Genomic DNA, 23,823 nt, shown 5'->3' on the forward strand with positions numbered 1-23,823 from the left:
TATATTAATTCACACTTTAAAGATATCTTATAAAACGTATATGTCAGAATTTTTAAAGCTGTGATTTTATTATTTTTTTTTTTTATTTTTTTTTTTTGTGGTGGGCATGAATGTAATGTAATGTTGATTGAGAGATATAACTCAAAAGCCTGTTGCATCATATCACACAGTGCTTATAGGGTTAACTGGGGATATGTGTAATTACTAGGGTTATTTTCTCAGGAAAATCGGAAAAGGAGGAGACTTAAGCAAAAGTTTCAATTGGTTATCCTTTTAACCTCATTGCTGTCTCAGAGAAAATATTGAGATATTTTTTTTTTTCTACGGGTGTGTGACTCCCAGTAAAAGTGAAGGGGCCTCGCCTCAAAGCAAGAGGCAAAAAAGAGGCTTCCGAAAAAAGGTGGAAGATGCAGCTTAATTTCTAAAGAATGTTTCTGTAGCACTGCTACTAAAGGTTGATCTCATTCAGTGTTGGCGAGCAGGGTCAAGTTCTGGAACCCAGGCAGGTGCACTGCAAAAGCAGGCACAGCATGCACTTATTCACTCATACAAATCTGTGCATGTGGGCCGGTTCGTGCATATGCATTTGGGCATTCATGTAACCATGTGTTATGGGCAGGGTTGGGGAGTAATGGAATACATGTAACGGGATTACGTATTTAAAATACAAAATATAAGTAACTGTATTCCACTACAGTTATAATTTAAATCATTGGCAATTACAATAAAGTTACATTCAATAAGTATTTTGATTACTGAAGAGATTACTTTGCATTTTATTGTCATTTGTTTCATTTAATATTTAGTCCTTTCAGATGGAAAACATTTATACATATAAACGATGCGATCCAAAGTGCATTTGAACAGCGGTGAAACACTTTCTTATGATGTGTTACATTCATACGAGCAGACAGAGAAGTACGTTTGAAGTAAGTTTAGAGCAGAAGAAATAGAAATAAACATTGTATAAATTGTCAGCTTTACTCTAAGCTAAAATGCTATTTTACATGCACGTTACCAGGCACGATCATATTTTTTTATCAAGAAAATTCACGTTGGATCATAATTTCTTCTAGTAAGATCTTTGATATTAGGGCAAAAATCATATTCTTGATAATAATTTTTTTATTGTTTTACCTGTAAAAATATCTAAAAATCCTTAAAACAAGATCAATTTGATTAATCTTGTTTTAGAAACAACACTGCATAAGATATTTAGGTTTTTCAGAGAATGTATTTTTAACATGTGTATTTTGTCTTACTGTACTGGCAGAATTTTTATAGTCAAAACAAGTGAAAAAATCTACCAGTGCTGAAGAAGTAATCCAAAGTATTTAGGATACTTTAATAACCTGAAGTAATCTAAAGGAATACATTACAAATTACATTTTACAGCATGTGTTCTGTAATCTGTAGTGGAATGCATTTCAGAAGTAACCCTCCCAACCCTGGTTATGGGTGGGTGCATTCATATTTGTCTTTGTCTAAATGTGTGTAAAAATATACAGTTCCTGAAATTAATTTGCCTTTTTTTCTGATCAACAGAAAAAGACTCTTTCATATCAAAGTCAAAACACATTTCTACCAATAAGTCTAAATTTATAACAAATATTAAACACAAAATACTGGGTTGCATATGTATTCACCCCCCTTCAAATCAGTATTTGGTAGATGCACATTTGGCAACAATTACAGCCTTGTGGATAGGTCTCTATCAACTTGGCACATCCATAAACTGCAATTTTCCCCCATTCTTCTTTGCAAAACTGCTCAAGCTCTGTCAGGTTGCATGGGGATCGTGAGTGCACAGCCTTTTTCAAGTCCATCCAAAGATTTTCATTTGAGTTGAGGTCTGGACTCTGATTCGGCCACTTCAGGACATTAACATTGTTGTTTTGAAACCATTCTTTTGTAGCTTTGGCTGTGTAGGGCTTTACTGGTTGTTTAGATCAGTGTTACTATCAGAAATAATTAATAATTATTTCTTTAGTTATTGATTAATATTTAAATTAATTAATTGAATCTAACTCATTAAAACCTCATATGGGGCTCCAGTAAATGTAGTGTGCTACGTTTAGGAGCAAGTTTGGTCATTAGCAATAATTAATAACTATCAAAGATAATTATTAATTATTAAAATCAATAGAACATTGATGAGAATCAGCGTTAGCTTTTTTAATCCTTTAAATCAACAATTATCAAAGATAATCGTTAATTGTTAACATCGATGAAACATTAATTAAAATTAACACTAGCTTATTGATCATTCAAATTCAACAATCATCAAAGATAATTATCAATTATCAAAAATCAATAGAATATTAATAAGGATTAACATTGACGGGGCACCACCCTGGAATCAGGGACTAATAACCAGATAGTAAAACAGTCTCAATATTAGATTGTTTTCTTAGGAAAATCGACATCAGAAGAATATCGATTTTCGGGGAAAAAACAATGAATGAAGGTTTGAATCCGAGCACTGACATCCCGTCAGCATGACACAGGCGTATGCAAAACAAACCAAAACACTTCTCTTTGTAATATAAACAAAGTTTATTTCTGCAGTAATATCAATTAATAATTAATACAATGCAGTCAATAAACTTCTGACTTACAATTACAAACTGAACAGTGATATGATTAGATATGGAAATAAAAAGAATCCTATAACACATAAGGTGTGTGTGTGTGTGTGTGTGTGTGTGTGTGTGTGTATGGTTAGTACGAGAGAGAGAGAGAGAGAGAGAGAGAGAATTAAGTGATGGCCCTAAAGCCGATTTCGCGATCGTGGAAGATAAAGCAGCTGTTATTTTGTCACTCAGAGATGCGGTGTATGGCTCGTAAAAGTCCCGTGTTTTTTGACTCTTTAATGGATAACTCAGTTTGCCGGTTTCACCCACGATGGCGAAAATGCACAACAGTCCAATTTGGTTGGACCACAATACAGCAAATCAAATTCGTGACAATTAATACCCTGAGTATTAATAATGAGCGGACATGGCGGTCCGTAAACTGTACAAGCAAAAACCTTGAAACACAAGAATAACACACTATAATATTCTATCTCTGCCCAGACGTAAACCTCTTACTTGAATCGCATGAGGACAGAATGTGTGTTCATCCGTCCTTTAATTCCGACCCGGTTCCTTGAGGCTCGGGTGATGACGGGAGGCCGTTTCCTCGCTCTGTTGGCGGGCACGGCTGTTGATTCTTGGCGGGCTGGCGGAGAACTCAGAAATGTTGACTTGATTGAAGATGGAAGAGAAATCTTTAATCTCTTCACTTCTGCAGGCAAACAGATGAAGTTGCAGATTGCTCGGCGGTCTCCTTCGGATCCGAGTGTTCGGTTGAACACAGAGTAATCTCAACTCGTCCAGCGAGATGGAGACTGTATGGCCACAGTTTCAAGTCAGACGTAACTTCCTTGTGCCACGAGGTTGCACCTGAGAGCAGCGATGAGTTGCGTCTACACACTGCAAACAAAGTTGCTGGAAGCAAATCCCGGAAGCATTTCAGAGGTATTTCTACTCCTGATGATGTCATGGTTTGAGGGATGTTCTGTTGTGTGCCTCATCCAATAGAAGTTGAGAGTTTGATCATTTACTGAGCAAAGCTTCATGGGATTTGTAGTCTTTTTTGGACTCCCTTTGTTTGATTTTGGCACGATTTTTATCAGTATAATTTATGACTTGGAATGTGGGGGCCTGAGTTAGGTTTTTACGACTGTGTTAGGCCTGCCTTTGTCAACAGTTGTTGTATGCACAGTCTCTCCCATCTCAGCCACTGAAGCTTGTAAGTCCTCCAGAGGAGTCATAGGTCTCTTGTTGGCCTCCCTCACTAGTCCCCTTTTTAAACAGTCACTCAGTTCCCTATCTGTCACTCACTTGACATTGTGTCGATGTAGTGACACTAGGGTCACTCTTGGGAGCCCGAAACACCTCTGGTCTTTGATAAAAGGCCAATGAAAATTGCCGAGTGGTATTTGCATACCACTCCCCCGAACATACGGGTATAAAAGGAGCTGGTATGCAACCACTCATTCAGATTTTCTCTCTGAGCTGAATTCCCACGGCTGTTCATTCACCTTTGCTGGATCTGACGGCGCATTTCAGCGGCTTCTCCCCCCTCTGCACTGGTGCACTGCAGAGAACGCCCCTGGGCGCTTCGGCAGAAATAAAAGAGTGTATTCTAAAAAAAGAGTATATTTCTCTAAAAGAGCATCACACATGGAATGTCTTTTTAAAAACGCATCTGTTTAAAGATGCCTTTCCATTTGTGTGTTATTCCTGGTTGTGCTCGTTATCTCTCACCTTCTGATGGTCACGATCGCTGTCTTTCGTGTCTGGACGCTGCCCACACAGAGACAGCGTTCGTGGATGGGTCATGTACTCATTGCGAGAACATGTCCATGGAAACGATGCGGTCGCAGCTTGTCTTTGTAAGAAAGCAAGCCACCCCAGCGACTCCCCGCCCCGGTCCTTCTATCCATGGGTATGAGGCCAGCGCAGCTAGCACTGGGGGCGATTTGGGGACCCCAATGGGACCACCTCCGCTGGGTATCCCCCCACGGACCTCCCATTCCCCAGCATGCTCGTCTGCCCCAATCGGGCTTCCGGATGAGTCCGCCGGCTTGTCTCACGGCGAGTTCGACCTCTTATTCGGAGCCCGCAAAGGTGATGAGCTCTCGAGCACAGCATCGGAGAGCAGGCTCGTCCAGTCGGACGTGGAAACCTCAGCTGGGCTCCTCCCCTCGGGTGCGGTCGCCCAGTCACAGGCTGACGTGGAGATGACGGACATGCTTTCCCGGGCAGCCGCGAGCGTCGGGCTAGAGTGGAACCCTCCGCTCTCCCCTGAACCCTTGCGGTTCGATGATTGGTTCCTGGGCTCGCGGCGCCACTCACAGCCACGCCACGCCCCAGTTCCTTTCTTCCCGGAAGTGCACGAGGAGCTGACAAGGTCGTGGGAGGCACCTTTTACTGCCCGGTCCCTATCTTTCAGCTCCCCTGCCCTCACTACCCTCGATGGTGGGGCGGCCAAGGGCTATTCGGTGATTCCCCCCAGTGGATAAGGCACTTGCAGTGCACCTATGCCCGCAGAGCGCTGCTGTGCGGGCGCACAAAGCTGTCATCCAAGGCCTGTAGGTTTACGTCGTCCCTGACGGCCAAAGCCTATGGTGCCGCTGGACAAGCCACCTCCACCCTGCATGCCATGGCTCTCCTGCAAGTCCACCAAGCTAAGGCACTAAAGGAACTGCACGAGGGTAGTTCTGCCCCGGGATTGATGCAGGAGCTGCGCTCGGCAACCGACCTCGCTCTCCGGGCGACGAAGGTCACGGCGCGGTCTCTCGGGCAGGCGATGTCCACCTTGGTGGTCCAGGAGCGCCACCTTTGGCTCAACCTGGTCGAGATGGGAGAGGCCGACAAGGCATGGTTCCTTGGCGCACCCATTTCCCAGGTTGGCCTGTTCAGCGACACCATCGAGGACTTTGCCCAAAAGTTCTCGGCAGTGAAGCAGCAGATGGAGGCTATCCGGCACATCCTGCCCCGGGGCTGCTCAAGATCCCGCACCCGTCTGCTCGTCGCCAAGGGCGTCCCCCTGCGGTGACTGCACTGGCTCCGCCGCAGCCCGCCCCTGCAGCCCGGCCCTGGCATGGAGCCCACCGCAGGAAGCAGACTCCACCTGTCTCACGGCCGGCCGCCAAGAACCTGCGAAAGGCTTCGAAGCACCCCTGAGACAGGTGACCCAGGGACGACAAAACCCGCTGCTCTGGAGCTGGTAAGCAGACCACTCCATCCCCCGGTGGAGGGCCGAGAGGAGAATCTTTTGTTACCTTTTCATTTAATTTCGCCGCATGCCCAAGTGGCTGCAGTACCCAAGAGTTCAGCAAGAGCGGTTTCCTTGTTCCCTGGGTCACATACCTGGTGCGCATGGCCGTCATCATGACCACCGTCCACCATTCCATTTTGGCAGGTTTGGTGCTCCAGCGGCGGTCTCCCCGCCCCTGCGCGCCCAGCTGTGGCACAAATCTGCCCCCGATGTGACGGTCTCCATGTGTCACGAGGACAGGCCTCTTCCTCCCCCATTCCAGGCTGTTCCGGGGGTGGTCACAAGGAGCCAGGTAAGTGCTTCGATGTCCCTGAACTCAGCATGGCCACGACACGGTGTGGCACCTTAGGCTCCGCCCCGCCGCGAGGCCCCACCCACCGGTATGTCCGATGAGATTGTCCCCTTGGTCCCCCTCGCCTGGAGCTTGGACGCGTGGCTTGCGCTTTCCAACCCGCTGCGGTGGCTGGTCCGGATCGTCCGACTCGGCTACGCGAGGTTTCGGCCATTGATCCAGGACAAGCATGTGATATTTCGGACAGACAACACGGCAATGGTGGCATACATCATCCGTCAAGGCGGTTTATGCTCCCGTTGTATGTCACAACTCGCCCGCCATCTCATCCTCTGGAGTCAGCAGCACCTCAAGTCGCTGCGGGCCACTCACATCCCGGGTGACCTCAACACTGCAGCGGACACACTGTCATGACAGGTTACCCTCAGGGGAGAGTGGAGACTCTTTCGGGCTCCCAAGAGTGACCCCTAGTGTCACTACATCGACACGTCTCGTTCCCTCCATCAGGGAACGGAGTTTACGCAAGTAACCAGGACGTTTTTGAGGATAGCCTGCTCTAGGCAGATTTACTGCTGTTCCATACTTTCTCCATTTCTAAATTATTGACTCAGTACTCCAAGGGATAATCAGGGACATGATTATCTTGTATCCATCCCCTGATTTATGTTTATCAGTAACCTTTTCACAGATTTGCTTGGAGTGTTCTTTTGTCTTCATGGTGTTGTTTTTCCCAAGATACTGACTCATCAGTAAGTGGACCTTCCAGAGACAGGTGTATTTATACTAAAATCACTTAAAACACCTTGACTGTGCACAGGTGATCTCCATTTAATTAACTGAGCAAATTCTAAAACCAGGTGGTTGCACAGTGATGATTTATGTGAGTTGCATTAAAGAGGGTGAATACTTCTGCAATCAATTATTTTGTGTTTAGTATTTGTTATAAATTTAGACTAATTGGTAGAAATGTGTTTTGATTTTAATATGAAAGAGTCTTTTCCTGTTAAGCAGTGTCAAAAAAGCCATATTAAGTTCACTATGATTCAATATTTAAAAGCAGTAAAATATGAAAACATCCAAGGGGGGTGAATACTTTTTATTGGCACTGTATGTAAGTGTGTGTGTGGGTGGCTGATGAAGGGGCGTTCACACAGGATACATTTTGCATTCAAAAACAGCTACAGGGAGGACAACAGTACATACAATAGTACATTTTAAATGGTCCTGCCTGGTGACAATATACAGATTCACCCTGTGAAAAAAGAGGTTGGCTTGAGCTATACAGTAGAGGCCCACCTTCATGTGAGAGCCTGGTTTAATGCATTTTGTATTTCATGTCCTTCAAGGTTGGCCAGATGTTAGATGCCATTTGGCAAGGAGTCTTCACACATCTGCTGCTGTGCACACCTCCACTCAAGAGCCACGCTGCCTCTATTTATCATTAATATGAAACCATACATAACTGGCTGAGTTGCACTTTCAGAGTTATGCATTTCAACTCATGCTCATTCTGTTTTCTGCATATTAAAAAAGAAGAGTACAGGAAAAAAACAGTACAATTTTTTTTTTTTTTTTTTAATCTTTGAAAAAGGTTCTAGATTTACTTGGCTTTTTGGATAAAGCCATTTAATTTTTGTTCATTTATTACGTTATAATGATTATCGCAACAATACACAGCTCTGTCTCCAACAGGGCTTTGATGTAAGAAAATAATATGAATCATAGAGGACACATCTAAAATCAGACAATTACACTGAATGTTTCAAGGTCAATGAAAAAAGGAGTAATGTTGGACCATGATTCTAAAGTAAAAAAAATCTCAGGAGACTTTGAGGAATTTTTCAACATACATAACTGCCAGAAAAGGGCCCTCTTGCTGATGTTTACACTTAAGCCATACGTACAAATTTGTATTTGTATTGCTTCATATATATATATATAATCACAAACACACTTTTCAAGCAAAACATTTTACAAAAAATAGCTTGTTAGGTTTTAGATTATAAAACAATAGGGCTAAAATGAAAACATAAAACTATTTGGACACTTTCTGGTTGTCAAAAGTTAGTGGAACATGTCCATAGTTTATATAATGAACTACACCTGTGGTTACTCTCCTAGACACTAAATCTGAGGGGAACTGACTTCATACATTCAATAAAAATCACATTTTGTTGACACCAGTTTGTTAAAAGTTATTGCAAAAATAAAAAAAAATAAAAAAAGGTTTAGAAAAGTACTAGTGCGGAGAAAAGGTCTAGCATAGTTTGCCCGCAGATGCCACTTGTTTCTAATGCAATTAAATTTAATTAAAGTGTCCAAATAAATACTTTTTGGAGCTTTATGATTTATTTTTTTAAGTTGTATTATATTATTGCTAACACTTTACAATAATGTTCCATTTTTTAACATTTGTTTACAACATTAGTTAAAATGAACTAACAATGAACAATACGTTTACAGCATTTACTGTACTAATCTTGGTTAATGTTAGTTTCAACATATATTAATACATTTTTAAAATCAAAAGTTGTATATGTTAACATTAGTTAATGTACTATGAACTAACATGAACTAACATTGACCAATTGTATTTGTATTTACTAACATTAACTACGATTAATAAATGTTATAATGTTCATTATACCTAATGGTTATGATACCTACTGTAATACTGCTCATTAACTAATGTTATACCATGGCCTGTTCGAATACTTAATGCTGATTGGCTGGAATGCGTGCGGTTCAAACCGTTGAATGCACAGTTTGTTCCAGTTAGTTTTAATCACTGTTCTACACTGCCTGGCCAAAAAAATAAAAAATAAATCAATCGCAGTTTGGATTTAAATAATGGTTATGATCTGTGGTTGCTTCAATTGGTCAGGTCTAGGTTCAGCAACCTTATGCAGCAATAAAATGAAGTCAGCTAAGCACCTGAATGTACTGAATGACAGGTTATCCCATTAATGGATTTTTTCTTCCCTGACAGCAAAGGCATAATCCAGGACGTCAGTGCCAAGATTCATCGGGCTCAAATTGTGAAAGAGTGGTTCAGGGAGCATGAAGAATCATTTTCACACATGAATTGGCCACCACAGAGTCCTGACCTTAACCCCATTGAAAATCTTTGGGATGTGCTGGAGAAGACTTTACGGAGTGGTTTGACACAATACTGTCAATACCGCCTTTAGCTTTAATTATGGTGTACATTCGTCGTGGCATTTTTTCGACAACCTTATGCAACGTCACAACATTTATTTCCATCCAGAGTTGCATTAATTTTTGGCCGAGATCTTGTGTTGACGACGGGAGACTCTAACCACTCCGTAAAGTCTTATCCAGCACATCCCAAAGACTTTCAATGGGGTTAAGGTCAGGACTCTGTGGTGGCCAATTCATGTGTGAAAATGATTCCTCATGCTCCCTGAACCACTCTTTCACAATTTGTGCCCAAATGAATATTGGCATTGTCGTCATGGAATATTCCCGTGCCATCAGGGAAGAAAAAATCTATTGATGAGATAACCTGGTCATTCAGTACATTCAGGTACTCAGCTGACTTTTATTGCCGCATAATGTTGCTGAGCTTAGACCTGACCAACTGAAGCAACCCCAGATCATAACCATTATTTAAATCCAAACTTCGACTTTTTTTTTTTTTTTTGGTAAGGCAGTGTATATTAACGTGCCTACTCTGCTGTCTTCCGTAATAAGACATTGCGAGAGTTTTATGCCACTGTTAAAACAACCTCCGTATGTGAATAAAGTCTCAGAGCTGGGATTAACCATCACATCACAAAACAACATCATCAAGTCATGCAATGCTGTCTTAAATTCAACTGTGAAGTGCTAAAGGAAACACGGAAAAGACAATAGTGTTCATCGATCAGCCCTGTATTAATCACCCATAGCTCTTGTGAGGAAAGTATGGTTTGACATTCATCTGTTTTGCACAGAGGAGGAGAGAAGGTAACCAGGACCCATCAAATACGTCTTTTTATGTCCAGCAAGACGATTTATATATTAATATGAAAACATAATCTGCACTGCCCAACATGCAAGAGTTAACATCTAGAGGGCGCCCCGCTATCACACATCGCTTTGAAGCACTAAATGGATGGAAACTGTTTCATAACACACAGCCTTTTGCGGTGTAGTAATCATGCAAGGACACATCTTGATTTCATTCATTCAATCAATCTTGCAGCCTTAATAGATACCATATAGATGTCTCAGAGCTCAAAGTGTACAGGTTTGGAGCCTCTTCGATGATTTTTCTCCTCATCATGAACAGTAAGTGCTACTTTCACAACTGTCACATCAGCAACGCATTTTTTTTTTCCTCATTAATGTGAAAATGACACACACACACACAAAAAAGAATTAAATATAACATGTTCTGAGGAGTGCCAACCCTTCTACATTATGTAGCTATTATTATTTCTGGATTGAGTATTGAAATTCACAGGTTTTAAGTAGTGTTTGGTCTCCCCAAAAAAAAAAAAAAAACTGTAAAATTATTGCACTACTTTATCTCTGTGTCTGATTTAGAACAGGCAGATCTCTAGATCCTGAAGATCAAGTTACCCTTACTGTTATTCTTGCAGTCAAAATTTGCACTGTAAAAATCAATGACAACTGTAAATAATCAATGCTGGCAAGTGACCATGGAATAAGTGGGATTATCTATGGCTAGGTGGGTGTTAAACGATTTTAAATGCAACTTCGCAGAGGTTCTTGGCCTCCACGTCATGCATTTAAAATCATTTAATGCATATCTAGCCATGGATTATCCCTTACTTAAGGAATGGAACCTTATTGTAAAGTGTTACCATAATATTATAATACTGTGTGTATGTATATATATATATATATATATATATATATATATACAGGGTTGGGAAGTTATGAAATACATGTAACGGGAATACGTATTTAAAATACAAAATATAAGTAACTGTATTCCACTACAGTTACAGTTTAAATCATTGGTATTTAGAATACAGTTACATTCAAAAAGTATTTTGATTACTGAAGAGATTACTTTGCATTTTATTGTTATTTGTTTCATTTAATATTTAGTCCTTTCAGATGGAAAAATGTATACATATAAATGATGATGACAGCAGTGAAACACTTTCTTATGATGTGTGGCATTCATATGAGCAGACAGAGAAAATTTTGAGCAAACAGTAAGTTTGAAGTAAGTTTGGAGCACAAGAAATAGAAATAAACCTTATGTAAATTGTCAGATTTACGCTAAGCTAAAATGCTATTTCTAGCCATTTTACATGCACATGTTACCAGGCACAATCATATTGTTTTTATCAAGAAAATTCAAGCTGGATCATAATTTCTTTTTTTCTAGTAAGACCTTTGATATTAGGGCAAAAATCATATTCTTGATAATAATTTTTTTATTGTTTTCCTGTAAAAATATCTAAAAATCCTTAAAACAAGATCAATTTGATTTATCTTGTTTTAGAAACAACACTGCATAAGATATTTAGGTTTTTCAGAGAATGTATTTTTAACATGTGTATTTTGTCTTCCTGTACTGGCAGAGTTTTTATAGTCAAAACAAGTGAAAAAATCTACCAGTGCTGAAGAAGTAATCCAAAGTATTTAGAATACGTTACTGACCTTGAGTAATCTAACGAAATACGTTACAAATTACATTTTACAGCATGTGTTCTGTAATCTGTAGTGGAATACATTTCAAAAGTAACCCTCCCAACCCTATATATATATATATATATATACAGGTGCTGGTCATATAATTAGAATATCATCAAATAGTTGATTTATTTCACTAATTCCATTCAAAAAGTGAAACTTGTATATTACATTCATTCATTACACACAGACTGATATATTTCAAATGTTTATTTCTTTTAATTTTGATGATTATAACTGACAACTAAGGAAAATCCCAAATTCAGTATCTCAGAAAATTAGAATATTGTGAAAAGGTTCAATATTGAAGACACCTGGTGCCACACTCTAATCAGCTAATTAACTCAAAACACCTGCAAAGGCCTTTAAATGGTCTCTCAGTCTAGTTCTGTATGCTACACAATCATGGGGAAGACTGCTGACTTGACAGTTGTCCAAAAGACGACCATTGACATGTTGCACAAGGAGGGCAAGACACAAAAGGTCATTGCAAAAGAGGCTGGCTGTTCACAGAGCTCTGTGTCCAAGCACATTAATAGAGAGGCGAAGGGAAGGAAAAGATGTGGTAGAAAAAAGTGTTCAAGCAATAGGGATAACCGCACCCTGGAGAGGACTGTGAAACAAAACCCATTCAAAAATGTGGGGGAGAACCACTACGCACAGACGTATGCAAGACATGGGTTTCAGCTGTCGCATTCCTTGTGTCAAGCCACTCTTGAACAACAGACAGCGTCTGAAGCGTCTCGCCTGGGCTAAAGACAAAAAGGACTGGATTGCTGCTGAGTGGTCCAAAGTTATGTTCTCTGATGAAAGTAAATTTTGCATTTCCTTTGGAAATCAGGGTCCCAGAGTCTGGAGGAAGAGAGGAGAGGCACACAATCCACGTTGCTTGAGGTCCAGTGTAAAGTTTCCACAGTCAGTGATGGTTTGGGGTGCCATGTCATCTGCTGGTGTTGGTCCACTGTGTTTTCTGAGGTCCAAGGTCAACGCAGCCGTATACCAAGAAGTTTTAGAGCACTTCATGCTTCCTGCTGCTGACCAACTTTATGGAGATGCAGATTTCATTTTCCAACAGGACTTGGCACCTGCACACAGTGCCAAAGCAACCAGTATCTGGTTTAAGGACCATGGTATCCCTGTACTTAATTGGCCAGCAAACTCGCCTGACCTTAACCCCATAGAAAATCTATGGGGTATTGTGAAGAGGAAGATGCGATATGCCAGACCCAACAATGCAGAAGAGCTGAAGGCCACTATCAGAGCAACCTGGGCTTTCATAACACCTGAGCAGTGCCACAGACTGATCGACTCCATGCCACGCCGCATTGCTGCAGTAATTCAGGCAAAAGGAGCCCCAACTAAGTATTGAGTGCTGTACATGCTCATACTTTTCATGTTCATACTTTTCAGTTGGCCAAGATTTCTAAAAATCCTTTCTTTGTATTGGTCTTAAGTAATATTCTAATTTTCTGAGATACTGAATTTGGGATTTTCCTTAGTTGTCAGTTATAATCATCAAAATTAAAAGAAAAACATTTGAAATATATCAGTCTGTGTGTAATGAATGAATATAATATACAAGTTTCACTTTTTGAATGGAATTAGTGAAATAAATCAACTTTTTGATGATATTCTAATTATATGACCAGCACCTGTATATATATATATATAAACTGTGTTCTGTGTGAGTACTTTTCATTATATTTTCTATTTCTTTGCCCACTGAAATCGTTTTTAGAGCTCCTTTAGTGTGGTCAGCCTTTAGTCACGTTCAGTAAATAAACTTGTCTTCCAGGCAATTTTCTTACCTTTACAGCGCATGAAGGCTAAGTGTTATCACCTGTTGGTTCCTGTCAAGTGTGGAATTGTAACAAATTGTAGGAAAGAGCATATATCACACTTTAATTGCAGCTGAGCTGCAGCTTAGCTCATACCAGCCCTATGACGTAGATGGCAAGTACAACATCCATATCAAAAGCTTTTTGCATGAAAATGAAAGCAGATTTTAGGGTTTGCTTTTTTGCTCCCATCCAAGTAAACTCTGCATAGTGCTGACACCCACTTTTCCTCCACTACAATTAAACTTTTATTTTCTCCTTTCTTGCGAAAAAAGACAATATGTTATATGTGGGGGATCAAATCGGTTAATCTTTTTTGGTGAGGAAATGCCAAGAATTGATACATTTCGAACCCTTGTTATCCATCTCTTGCTCTCATTTCATCATAGTAGACAATGAAGGCCAGATGTTGTTTGTTGAGTATTTTGCGGAGCCGCCACGTATGCTGGGACCAGAGAGTTGCTGTTTAATGCAACTGGTAAAACTTCCAGCCTTTGGACATGGAGTTGCTCCTGTGATGGATTTGGAGTTTTTTAATTGAAATGTTTACCTGTTAGAAACAAAAGACCCTCTATACTATAAGTGTGGTGAGGCTTATTTTATCCCAATATTCTCAGATAGAAGATTTTGTTTTCTTTCTTTTTTCTTTTTCTTTCTTTCTTTCTTTTTTTCTTAAAATTAAAAAGGAAAAAAATAAAATAAATGTAAGGCACAAAATGATTCATGAAACAACAAAAATAGAAAAGTTAAAGTACAACAATATCATAACATTGTTTTGGCCAACAAAATTGTATTGATAAATTGTGTATATTTATGACATTTAAAACACCAGTGACAACTTGCATTTATTAATTTACATTTATTCATTTGGCAGACGCTTTTATCCAAAGCGACTTACAAAAGAGGAATACATTATAAGTGAATCATCTTAAGGAGACAGTGGGACGAAAAGTGCTGCATTACAAAGTTTCACTAGCATCAGAATAGTAGTATTCAATACAGATTAAAGTGCAACAAACTATTTTTTTTTTTTTTTTTTTGTGAATGGTTAAGTGCTCATGGAAAAGATGTTTTTAACCATTTTTTGAAGACAGAAAGTGAGTCAGCTTCACAGATGGAGTTGGGAAGATCATTCCACCAACTTGGTACGATGAAACCGAAAGTCTGGGAAAGTGTTTTGGTGCCTCTTTCTGTTGGTAATCAGAATAGGGAAAAAATACAGTAGCATGATTGTTGGTGCCAGATGGGCTGGTTTGATTATTTCTGTAACTGCTGATCTCCTGGGATTTTCATGCACTACAGTCTTTAGTTTACTCAGAATGGTGCCAAAAACAAAAACATCCAGTAAACAGCAGTTCTGCAGACAGAAATGCCCCTATAAAAATGTGACAACATGCCCCTACCTGACTTTCATGAAAAATACCTTTGTCCTAAGAACACATTTAAACTTTTCGATAAAAATCTGCCTTCATAATATACACTCACTGAGAACTTTATTAGGAAAACTATGATCCTAATAAAGTGCCAGACATGGTCTTCTGTTTTTGTAGCCCATCTGCCTCAAGGTTCAACGTGTTGTGCATTATGAGATGCTATTCTGCTCACTACAATTGTACAGAGTGGTTATCTGAGTTACCGTAGCCTTTCTGTCAGCTCAAACCAGTCTTGCCATTCTCCGTTGACGTCTGTCATCAACAAGGTGTTTCTGTCTGCAGAACTGGTGTTTACTGGATGTTTTTGTTTTGTTTTTGGCATCATTCTGAGTAAACTAGAGACTGTTGTGGATGAAAATCCCAGGAGATCAGCAGTTACAGAAATCTCAAATACTCAAACCAGCCCGTATGACACCAACAATCATGCTACTGTATTTTTCCCCCATTCTGATGGTTGATGTGAACATTAACTGAAGCTCATGACCCATATCTGCATGATTTTATGCACTACTGTCACACGATTGGCTGATTAGAAAATCATATGAATAAGTAGGTGTACATGTGTTCCTAATAAAGTGCTCAGTGAGTGTAGTTGACCCTTGCCTTGATGTATGCCAGTGTGGTTTGAGTATGTCTGCATGTTTACCCAAAAGTTATAACAGTGTAAACAAGCTGGCAGGTAATGACAGGCAGACGACGATGATGAAGTGTAGAACCCAAGTGCAGTTTATTACTAGAAGCGTGAAAACCAAAAATGTGACTACAAAACATTAACTAAACTAGACTTGACATAACTTGGCTTGACATAACATGAATTGACTTGACTTCCAAACAACGTAACAACACACAATACCTGACAATGGACAATGGCATACATGGACAAGGAAGAAACATGACAATGAACAATCCAATGATAAGACAGAACTGATAACAAGGTAACAAGACAATAAACCAATGAAAGCAAGACACATGAACATGGAGGGAAAAATGAAATCACATGACCTGAAACAGGGAAACAGGAAATAACATGACATGGAACACATGATTATAAAACAGGAACTAAACTTCCAAAAAAAAAAAAGACATTAACACAAAACATGAACAAAAACACATAAAACTATGACATGTCCCCCCCACTAGGAGCAGCTCCCGATGCCCCAAAACAAAGACACAGAGTTCAAGAGGGAGCTGGGGGTGGGGGGGGCTGTGGTGACTTGACGTGGTTACATGGCATGACATGGTAGCATGGTATGGCAGGATCCTGACTTGGCCACAGTAGGCGTGGATGCTGACTCGTTGGCCGTGGCAGGTGTAAGCGCTGGCTCGTAGAGCAGAGGTGGGCCTGGACTGTGGAGTGGAGGCAGGTGGGCCTGGACCGTGGAGTGGAGGCGGGCCTGGACCGTAGAGTGGAGGAGGGCCTGGACCTTGGAATGGAGGTGGGCCTGGACCATGGAGCAAAGGCTTGCTTGTGACATGACAAGGAGCAGTCTGGGCCTTGGCTGAGACATGGTATGGAGCAGATTGATGCTTGGTTGTGACATGGCATGGAGCAGACTGAGGTTCGGCTGTGACATGGCGTGAAGCAGACTGAGGAATTATTGTGATGGACTCAGGCATTGCTGTGACATGGCATGGAGCAGGCTGAGTAGTTGCTGTGACATGGCATGGAGCAGGCTGAGGCGTTGATGTGACATGGCATGGCGCAAGCAGGCTGAGGCATTGCTGTGACATGGCATGGAGCAGGCTGAGGCGTTGCTGTGACATGGCATGGAGCAGACTCTGGCATGGCTGTGACATGGCATGGAGCTGACTCTGGCATGGCTGTGACATGGAATGGAGCAGGCCGAGGTCACAGCCACGCCAGAGTCAGCTCCACACCATGTCACAGCCACGCCAGAGTCAGCTCCACGCCATGTCACAGCCACGCCAGAGTCAGCTCCATGCCATGTCACAGCCACGCCAGAGTCTGCTCCACGCCATGTCACAGCAATGCCTGAGCCTGCCCCATGCCATGTCACTGCAACGCTTCATCCTGCTCCATGCCATGTCACAGCAACGCCTCGGCCTGCTCCACGCCATGTCACAACCACGCCAGAGTCAGCTTCACGCCATGTCACAGTCATGCCAGAGTCAGCTCCACGCCATGTCACAGCCACGCCAGAGTCAGTTCCACGCCATGTCACAGCCACGCCAGAGTCAGCTCCACACCATATCACAGTCACGCCAGAGTCAGCTCCACACCATGTCACAGGCACGCCTCGGCCTGCTCCATGCCATGTCACAGCCATGCCTGTGTCTGTTCCATGCCATGTCACAGTCACGCATCGGCCTGCTCCATGCCATGTCACAGCCACTCCAGAGTCAGCTCCACACCATGTCACAGCCATGCCAGAGTCAGCTCCATGCCATGTCACAGCCACTCCAGAGTCAGCTCCACACCATGTCACAGCCATGCCAGAGTCAGCTCCATGCCATGTCACAGCCACGCCAGAGTCAACTACATGCCATGGAACAGACTCAGGCATGGCTGTGACATGGCATGGAGCAGGCTGAGGTGTGGCTGTGACATGGCATGGAGCAGACTCAGGATCTGGGGCAGAAGGTGGCGCAAGCTCTGTGACCATGACGTGAGACCCTGGCTCGTCAACCGTGATGTGGGACCCTGGCTCGGTGACCATGACATGGGACCCTGGCTCAGCGACCATGACGTGGGACCCTGGCTAGGTGACCATAAACTAAACTAGGCTTGACATAACTTGACTTGACATAACATAACATGACTTGACTTGACTTGACTTGACTTCCAATCAACGTTACAACACACAATACCTAACAATGGACAATAGCAAACATGAGGCTTAAATACATGGACAAGGGAAAATATGACAATGAACAATCCAATGACAAGACAGAACTGATAACAAGGTAACAAGACAATAAACCAATGAAAGCAAGACACATGAACATGGAGGGAAACATGAAATCACATGACCTGAAACAGGGAAACAGGAAATAACATGACATGGAACACAAAACATAAAACCATGAGAAACAGAAACGTGATAACAGTGAAAACCTCTGAAAAATACAAAAATACAAAACCTCTGTTAGTAAAAACACATTTGCACAACTGGATTTTTATTTTTACTGAGATGTGACAACTAGCCCCGGTCTCTCCTACACAATTCAGTCTTTTGAGGATAGACATATAGCACACATTGTAGAAAGGCTTTAGGTTTAAATTTCTAGGAGCACAGCTGTTGCTTTTGTATGTTTTCAATGGAATACACAATGTTTAATAGAAGACATAAATATTTTTGTACATGAGCTCAACGTTTATGATAGACACATGCATTTCAGTCAAATTTTATTGATATATTTTATTGATTTATTTTGTTTGATTTATCTTGTTTCACTAATGCACAGATCTGATACTTACATCAAGGTATTTATGTTCCTTGGGCTGAATTTAGGGGTCAGTTTGAAGAGTGTGATCTTTGGCTCAGATGTTGAGAGAGGGGTCTTGCCTTAAACTGCTGAAGATGTTTTGCTCTCTTTGTAAGACATTATGTTTTTGTTGTCCCATTGGCTGGCTTGTTTCTACATTTAAGATGTCAGATCTTTTATGAAAGTGTACTGTGTTTTTCTCTACTTACATCTATTTAAAAAAAAAATAATTTTAAGTTGAGTATTTTCCTTAAATTTGACCTTGAATCAAAGGGATAGTCAGTGGCGTAGTGACATTTCTTTGTTCAATCCTTGGATGACAGGACAGGAGTATTCCAAATAGATGGTCACTCACCACATGTAAGTGGGTCCATATGCGTCAAAATGTGCGTTAATTAGTCTTGACATTGTTTGAGTTGCGTTAAAAACATGCCTTAGTTCATAAGGTGAATGATCAGATCACAGAGTTAACATAAGATAGCGTAAAAATAAATACTTTCATTTTGTTGTTGTTTAAACTTAAACCACACAATTGCTGCACAGCTAAATCATAAAGTTAGAATATGAATGATAAAGAATGATAAAAATAAACTGAGCCCTTGAACTGTTGCTAAACTGAATATACTGTATGAAGCAAACTGTCTGCTACAATTTACAGTGTATTAAAGTATATACGGTACAGTATATAAAGTCTATGTCATTCCTGTATATATCAAGCCTTTGTCAGTTCTATATAACAGTAAAGACGGCATAATGTTAAATAACACCAGATCTGCATATCAGGCATCACATTATGCTGTGCATATTATATATGTTCAAATTGTGTATTGCACACTGTTTATAGTACCACACCTTCAGAGCAGAGGGAGGATGCTGTAGGGAGTGTGTCTTTGCAAAGCTGGACTCAAATCACCAGCAGGCAAGCAGGTGAATCATGATTAAAATACATAGCGAAACATCCTTCACGTCTTCAGAAAAGTATATTTTCCTTTCAATAATTTGCCATAGGAGGAAGTAATGTATAACTTTGTGTTTGAAAGTAAAACATATTTTAATTAAAACTAATTAATATTAGTATACAGAAGTACAGATGTATACATTATTCAACATGAGTTAAATAGTTTACAAAATAATATACTATTCTGTATAACAATAAGTGAAAAGTCAAATTCTGTCATGATGAGGCACAACCACAAAAATGTAATTTTCTGCCATTTTCAAGTTTTGATTCTTGGCTGACCTTTTTCATCAGCTAATAAATGTGGTAGCCATTAGAATCCTTAAAACACTGCAAAGTAGCCTGTTTTTTTTTATTTTTATTATTATTATTTTTTTTATTTTTTTATTTCAGCATTATGGATGATTCTTCTCCTAAATGTCTTGCAACCTCTCTTGGATGAGTTGGGATACTTATGGCTGGTTTTTGATGTTTTAACAATAATAAGAATCAGAGATGGTTTTTGGTCGAAGCCCATCAAAGTTTAAAGAAGGGCAGCCAGGCACCATCAAGTGATCATGTCAACCCAGGTCTTTCCCGTTGAAAAATGGGACTGAGGCATGGGGATGGAACATGATGAAAGAGCATAAATTCAGGTGTATATGCCAGACACCTGTTCTACATGTAAGGATTTTCAAATAAAACTTTAGTTTGATAAAGAGGTGGGGATATCTTGATAGGTATTTTTTATTTTTTTATTTAGCCTATTATTATTTTCATATCTCCATTTGTCAAAGAGAGTTAAGGTGTCATAAAACTAATTTACTGCTGTGGCTTATGAAAAGACTGCTCACAGTTGATGCTTATGACTTTGGTTGTGTGAACATTTTGCTGGAAGCCTCTTTTCTGCAGCCGGGATGCTATAGAAAACTGGACTAAGTTCACATGCCAATGCATTACGCCATTTAGAACAAATGGGATATGCCATGAGAAATATTTTAATTTTAACATTCATAGGAAGACAGAAATGAACTAATAATTTTGGAATTGTGATCATAACAAAACGTGTGTTAAAGAATAAGCTTTTTAATGTTTAATTTATATTGCGCAAAGTGAATGCCTGGTGAATTGTTTACCAGCTTTTCCAAAGAAACCATCTTTATTAACATGATTTAGTGGATTTCACTTTTCTGTGTTGTTTTCTGAGAACTACACCAACAGGTTTTCCAGAGTACTAAGTTTCTGACAAACATTTTTAATTCATTTATAATTATACCTTTAAACTTCAGTTTGAATTTCTGGTTAAAAACGTGTAAATTCTGAAAAAGTCAGTTGGTTTAGAGTTGGTTTCAAACAGGGATTACTGTTTACCTGAATATATAATGTGTTTATGTATTTAGTTAGTGTGGAGGTGGGGGCATGGTCGAGCGCCGATTTGTGAAAGGAGAACGAAATCGGGAGATGAGAATGGTAAGGAGTCCCTCATGTGGGTATTATCTCTAACAGCTGTTTGTGTTTTGCAGTGAGAGTGGAGAGGGATAAAAAGTGGCAGTCCAGACCGAAAAAGAGAGAGAGAACAACACATGAAGCTGACTGTGTGTGATTGTGCTGAAAAGCCAATAGAGAGAGTGTGTGTGTGTGTGTGTGTGTTACAGCAAAAGAGTGTGGAGCATAAAAACTTACTTGGATTGTTTAACCGGCTCCCGCTTCCTCCTTAAAAAGAAAGCTAGTGGCGTGTCACAGTTAGTTAGTTAGACTATTTAATTGTACAGCTATAAATTAAGAAGTTTGTATAACATCAAAAACTAAGAGGCACTTCTACTTTCCCCATGCAGTACTCCCACTCAAAACTCTATTTAAATAATCTTTAACCATCATGTCTTCCTCCGTTCATAAATGGCACTAAATTTAATCTAATAAAATAACACCCTCTAAATTTTAAAGTTTTATTGCCTTCTCACCTCATTTTCACCTATTTTCCACATAAAAATGGGATGTTAGAGTTTGTTGTCAATGGAAGTGTATATGGCTGAATAAATATGACCTGGAGAGCAGCAGTCCCACACAATGTCTCTTTTCATTAACGTCAGACCACATATTCCTCTGCTCTCAACTGCAGTTCTTAACTCACAAGCACTGTAAATATTTACTGGTGGCAGAAAGCACATAATCGCACATACTTTACAGATACACACTTGCATTTATCCTGGCACCCTGTTCTCAGAGGCCTGCGACCTGGTATGTTTGAAGAGGAGGCCTCCAGGAAGACCACTTTTAAAACGTTCTCCATCCAGGGGAGGTTTCTCCTTGCTATGAAAGTCACACAAAGCCCCCGTGCTCATGTCCTGTGACGCATGCAGGCCAGCTGGGCAAACAGTCTTCCCCTCTGCTTCTTAATAAGAACAGGCAAAAGCACATCAGCACCTCTGGTAGCTCCTGTATGGGCTCTTTATTAGCGTTTTAGATAGCTGACACTTGCAGCTCGATCTGGGTCATGTGTTTCGTGTGAAATCAAAACCACAGATGTCTCCTTCACTTGAAATGTCCAAACCACAGGGTCTCCATCTCTGGAACGTTCTTCTGTGTTCCACAATCTAGGAGAGAAGCAGGGAAACACTTCTTTTCATAGCACTGGGTCAAAGTCAGGTAGGGGTTTTCGGGTTTAGGGAAATCCTTATGCATTCAATGTTTGTTAAACTGTTCAGTGTTCCAGTTTTGGAGACTTTGCTGAGAAGATGGAGTTGTTTTGCAGATACCTCTTGCAACGTGATGTTTGTTTTCCCTGCATAAGCATAGGTGTCTTCTATTTACATATCATTAATCATTCTTGATTACAGACACTTAAAACTAAGCAAACAAACAGGATATTTTAAATGATTTGTTGACAGAAAAACCAGCATGGGACTCCATCGGAATCATTAGGTCCTAGAATCTTGTGTGTGTCTCTGAATTTGCTAAACAAAGCTATCTTCTCCTCACAGAGACCATGTTGAGTTTTGTGGATGACATCATGTCAGGGGCTAAATCTCCGTGTGTGATGCTGGGGGACATCCCTGATCCCCTGTCCTCTATTTCCTTGATCATACGCTGCCTGGAGCCAGACAACACATACATGTGAGTTCCCATTTAAAAAAGTAAAGGCTAGATATGTCTATATACTCCTGATACCTGAGCCTGACTGCTGTGTGCATTTTCCATTTCCCTTTTTGATTTGTAACTAGTAGCACCTAAAAAAAATCTAGAGCAAATAGTTTTCCTAAAAATTGATGGCAACATATGTGGACAGTGGGACTAAGTTGTGAAATTGTAAATAATTCAAAGCTAGAGTCATATATATATATATATATATATATATATATATATATATATATATATATATATATATATATATATATTAATCAAATTTTTTATTATGTTTCCAGGAATGTTGGTTATTCATGTTTTTCAGACATTACATCAGAAATTAACATAATTAATTCTGATTCAAAGTAATGGCCAGCATCATCCAATCACTGCCAACCATGTTCAAATAAAATTATACATGATAAATTCTGAATATATGTACTGATTACCATTGTTCTATGTCTGCCAAACATGTTGAGTGGTCCAAACATCATCTGCAGCCTGAAACTGAACTTTTGATTGGAATTATGGATTGAATGCACTTAGCAGCATAGAGCTATAGGATGCACCCTTGCTCCCTTGGTCCAAATATCTGTCTGCACTGGTCTCAGAACTGTTCAAAATGCACCTTATTTTTATCCTTACTCCATGTAAAACCTTTGAAAGCAAAATTTGTCAGATTTTGGATGAACCCATTAATACTTAATGTGATAATGCACAGTAAATATATCATTTCTAAGGAAAAGATGTGCTAAAGTACGCATTTGTTTACATTGTGTTTATCATCGTGGCGTTTCGCGATAAATCTCTCAAATTTTAAAAATGGCATATCAGATGAAACTAGAGACTCTAATCTTTTGACTCAAACAGGTTTCAATGTAAAAACTTAATTAGGTTTCTTACCAGATGTAGTTTTTTGGTGTTTCTCCCAAAGACAAACTCTGCTGTGGTCGTCACCATGTTGTTTTGTCACATGTTGTTTTGTCACATCTCACATGAAGTTTAACCCTTTACCGACAGCACAGAGTCTCTTGAACTGAGATCAGTCTGTTTAAATTCATATAGATTATGTGTTGTGCATAGCGAAGCCAAATTGCGTTTAGTACATTTATGCCGCTGACTAATCTGCCTAATTATTCTTGTGAAATGACCGCTAAACCAGTGCAGACAGCGCATGCAAAAAACTGCCGCTTTTATTGGGCGCAATTCATTCTTAGTAAATTCCACCTTCAGTGATCAAAATACATA

At 40.2% G+C, this 23,823-nt stretch overlaps 1 protein-coding gene across 4 annotated transcripts in view; it reads left to right on the forward strand.

Annotated features, from left to right (window-relative positions):
• Positions 1–23,823, forward strand: part of LOC127442213 (astrotactin-1-like) — a 481,722-nt gene that overhangs the window by 432,125 nt on the left and 25,774 nt on the right. For all 4 annotated transcript variants that reach the window (XM_051700073.1, XM_051700074.1, XM_051700076.1 and 1 more), the window contains one exon: positions 22,434–22,566. In XM_051700073.1, the coding sequence (XP_051556033.1) occupies positions 22,434–22,566 (133 nt within the window). The remainder of the gene's footprint in view (positions 1–22,433; positions 22,567–23,823) is intronic.

Source organism: Myxocyprinus asiaticus, chromosome 6 (genome assembly GCF_019703515.2).
Source record: "Myxocyprinus asiaticus isolate MX2 ecotype Aquarium Trade chromosome 6, UBuf_Myxa_2, whole genome shotgun sequence".
Lineage (NCBI taxonomy): Eukaryota > Metazoa > Chordata > Actinopteri > Cypriniformes > Catostomidae > Myxocyprinus > Myxocyprinus asiaticus.